The 3831-nt window shown below is 66.2% G+C and overlaps 1 protein-coding gene across 1 annotated transcript; it reads right to left on the bottom strand.

Moving 5' to 3' along the window:
* Positions 1-1835: 1835 nt before the first annotated feature.
* LOC142823448 (uncharacterized) lies at positions 1836-3565 on the bottom strand. The gene is made up of 2 exons (XM_075914519.1): positions 2758-3565; positions 1836-2562 (listed from the first exon to the last, which is right to left on the bottom strand). Exons 1-2 carry the CDS (start codon positions 3305-3307, stop codon positions 1970-1972), a joined length of 1143 nt encoding a protein of 380 aa, XP_075770634.1. The 5' UTR covers positions 3308-3565; the 3' UTR covers positions 1836-1969.
* Positions 3566-3831: the final 266 nt, after the last annotated feature.

Genomic DNA, 3831 nt, shown 5'->3' with positions numbered 1-3831 from the left:
GCAGGGGGGCATTTAAGGGCAGCTGAAACCGGTTCTGGCAGGGCATCAGGTCAGCAGTTGCTTTGTGTGGCTGCTGTCTGAGGCTATCTGAGGCTCGTGCTTAAAGGGACCCCCCCTGGACAGCCGGTTCTCAGCTTTTCCTGCTTGCTTGCCAACCTCGCCGAGGGACAGCAAAGCGTCGGTCTCTGTGCCCGTCTGTGTCGGTGCTTCCCTTCGGGGGGGCCGCCGCAGGTGGCAACATGGAGCCACGGCTCGCCCTGCACCTTCTGGTGCACGTTCTGGACTTGCTGCTGCAAGCCTGCCAGCAATGGCTCGAGGCTGCCTGGCACCACCTGGGGAACGTCAGCCCCCTGCCTCTCCGCCTGGCCGCCCTGGGGGCCGTGGAGGAGCCGCGGCGGCGCCCCGGCACCGGCGTGCCCCGCCGCATCTGGCGTCTGGACACCAGCAGCGACTGGTGGGACCGCATCGTCCTGGAGCGCTGGGACAACCGACAGTGGACCCAGAACTTTAGGATGAGGAGGGACACCTTCCTGGAGCTCTGCGAGTGGCTCGCCCCTGCCCTGCAAAGAAGGGACACTCGCATGAGGCCCGCCATCCCCCTCCAGAAGCGGGTGGCCATCGCCCTCTGGAAGCTCTCCACGCCGGACAGCTACCGATCCGTCGGGAACCAGTTCGGCGTGGGGAGATCCACTGTCGGAGCAGTGCTCATGCAGGTACGGCGCTCGTCGGCCACCGAGCCGGGGGGCAGGGGGGCTGCGAGGAGGGGATGGGCCGCCCCAGGGACAAAGGGGGGGGCGGGAGGAGGCGAAAGCGCCCCGCACCGGAGGGGTCGGGCTGTCCCGGCCGTACTACACGCCGCCAGGGGGGTTGCTTCCGGGAGTGGGGCGCGGGGCACTGCCAGGGCACGCACGCTTCCAGCCACCCGGGCGCCCCACTGATTGACGCTTTGCTGTGTCTCTCTCCGCAGGTGGTCAAGGCCATCAACCGGGTGCTGCTCCGCAGGGTGGTCCGCCTCGCCGACCCGGATGCCGTCATCCGGGGATTCGGCGCCCTCGGCTTCCCCAACTGCGGGGGGGCCATCGACGGGACGCACATCCCCATCCGTGCCCCGGAACACCAGGCGTCCCGGTACGTCAACCGCAAGGGGTACTTCTCCGTCATCCTGCAGGCCGTATGTGACCACCGGGGACAGTTGACGGACATAAATGTGGGCTGGTCCGGCAAAGCACACGACGCCCGGGTGTACCGGAACTCCTCCGTGTGCCAGCGGCTGCAGGACGGGACCTTCTTCCCCGACCGCCACATCAGGGTCGGGGACGTGGACATGCCCGTCTGCCTGGTGGGGGATGCCGCCTACCCACTGCAGCCCTGGCTCATGAAGCCCTACACGGGACACCTCAATCCCTCCCGCCAGGCCTTCAATAACAGGCTGAGCAGGGCCCGCATCGTGGTGGAGGGGGCCTTCGGGCGACTGAAAGCCCGCTTTCGATGCCTCCTCACCCGTCTGGACCTGGCCGAGCACAACATCCCTCCCGTGGTGGCGGCATGTTGTGTGCTCCACAATTTGTGTGAGCGGAAGGGGGAGGCTTTCTTGCCAGCCTGGATGGCTGAGGCTGACCGCATGGCTGGACACTACGGTCAGCCCCGCACCGCCGCCGTCCGGGAAGCCCAGCGGGGGGCCATCCGGATCCGGGAAGCCCTGCGGGAGAGCTTCCAGGTGGAGGAGGAGGAGGACTGACCTCTCCCTGCATGCCCCACCGGGGCCTTCTTCCACCCTACCCCCCCCCTTCCCCTTTCCCCTCCCTAGCTACTGTACAATAAAGACACCTGTTTTTCAAACAAAAACGTCTGTTTATTTCAGAGAACTGGGGTGGGGGAGGGAGGAATGAAGGTGGGAGAAGGGAGGGGGAAACCTGGGACGAGGGAGCTGGGAGGGGAGGGGAGGGAAGGGAGGAAGGGAAAGGAAAGCTCAGGGGTGGGAGTCTGGGTGCCTCTCCCGTCTCGCCACACTGCGGGTCCGGGGGCGTCGGTGGGGAATGGTTGTGGAGGGGGGGGCAGAGAGGACAGGGGGTGTGGAGGAAGCAGGAGCGGAAGCAGGAGGAGCAGGAGGAGCAGGAGGAGCAAGAGGGGGAGCAGGGGGAGCAAGAGGGGGAGCAAGAGGGGGAGCAGGGGGAGCAAGAGGGGGAGCAAGAGGGGGAGCAGGAGGAGCAAGAGGGGGAGCAAGAGGGGGAGCAGGGGGAGCAAGAGGGGGAGCAAGAGGGGGAGCAGGGGGAGCAAGAGGGGGAGCAAGAGGGGGAGCAGGGGGAGGAGGAAATGGAAAGCGGTCTAGCAGGCTCTGGAGGTGGCCTCGCAGGGCACGGCCCTGCTCCTCCAGGGCCTCCAGACTCCTCTGGCGCAGCCTGAGGTCCTCCTGGACCCAGTGGTCCTGGAGACGGAGCTGTCGGTCCAGGAACCGGAGATGCCGCCTCTGGTAGTCCTCCTGGTTCCTGGCTGTCCTGCTTGCCCGGGCGCGGGCGGCTGCTGCAGGCGGTGTGGTGCGCCCTGCAGGCCCCGGTGCTGCAGCTGTGGTGCAAGAAGACCAGCGGTCAATTACCCCAGGGGCCCAGGTGTGTGAAACCCAGCTCCCCTCTGCAAGGCCAGGGCCCCTGCAGGATCCCCAGCTGCTGCTCCGTGGTGGGCAAGGCCCAGGCGCACGGTCCCGGGGCTCCCTCTCGCCCCAGCCCCCCGTACACATAAGGGGAACAGGAGGGTACTCACAGGTGGACGCCTCCCCGGCCTCTGATGATGCAGGCGAGCGGCTCTGTGGGGTGCCTCGGGGGTCCCGGGTCCTGGGAAGGCTGGCAGCAGGCTCCTGGCTCTCAGAGCCCTCTTGCTCCTCCTCGGTGTCCAGGAGCGGTCCCTCTGCCCCGGGGTCAATCACGTCCCGGGGGGCAGGGACGGCATGAGGCCCCAGGATGCGGTCCAGGGCATGGAAGTGGGGGCAGGCCTCCGGGTCAGCCCCTGGCAGGCAGGCCCGGGAGTAGGACTGCCGCAAGTCTTTAATCTTGCAGCGCACCTGCTCCCGGCTGCGCTGGTGGCCCCTGGCGGCCAGGCTGGCAGCCATGCGTCCATAGACGGCCGCGTTCCGGTGGCTAGTGCGGAGATCGTGGACATTTGAGGCTTCCCCCCAAACCTCGATGAGGTCCACGATCTCCGCACTTGACCAGGCGGGCGCCCGCCTTGTGCGCCCCCGGGCAGGCTCCCGGGAGCCGCCAGGCTGGTCGTGGGGAGCAGTGGAGGGCTGGGAGCCCTCGGATGGCTGGCTCATGGTGTGGCAGGTGCAGGCTGTGCAGGCACGGGTGCTGGCAGCCTTGCAACTGGCACAAAGTGAGTAGCCAGCCCGTGGCCCTTTAAGGGCTCCGGGGCCGGGAGGGGGGCAATAGAGTTTCCCTGGTGTTGGCCAGAGTGGCCACCAGGGAAACCTGGGAAGCCTTAGCCTCCCACTAGTTCGAACTAAAGGGCTACACAGCCCTTAGTTCGAACTAGCTAGTTCGAACTAGGCGTTAGTCCTCGTAAAATGAGGTTTACCTAGTTCGAACTAAGCGCTCCGTTAGTTCGAATTAAGTTCGAACTAACGGAGCGCTAGTGTAGCGCATAGGAAAGTTAGTTCGAACTAACGTCCGTTAGTTCGAACTAACTTTCTAGTGTAGACATACCCCAATAGAGTGGCAGGCAGCCGGGCGAGCCCTGGGCCCTGTGACCTGCTGGCAGGCCAGATCTGACATCACCCCCTCCGGGGTCAGACAGGACAGAGCAGACGCTTGCGGTGACACTCCACGTTCACCGGAGCGA

The sequence above is a fragment of the Pelodiscus sinensis genome, unplaced genomic scaffold, assembly GCF_049634645.1.
Source record: "Pelodiscus sinensis isolate JC-2024 unplaced genomic scaffold, ASM4963464v1 ctg111, whole genome shotgun sequence".
NCBI lineage: Eukaryota > Metazoa > Chordata > Testudines > Trionychidae > Pelodiscus > Pelodiscus sinensis.
This window is presented reverse-complemented; position numbering and strand designations above follow the sequence as displayed.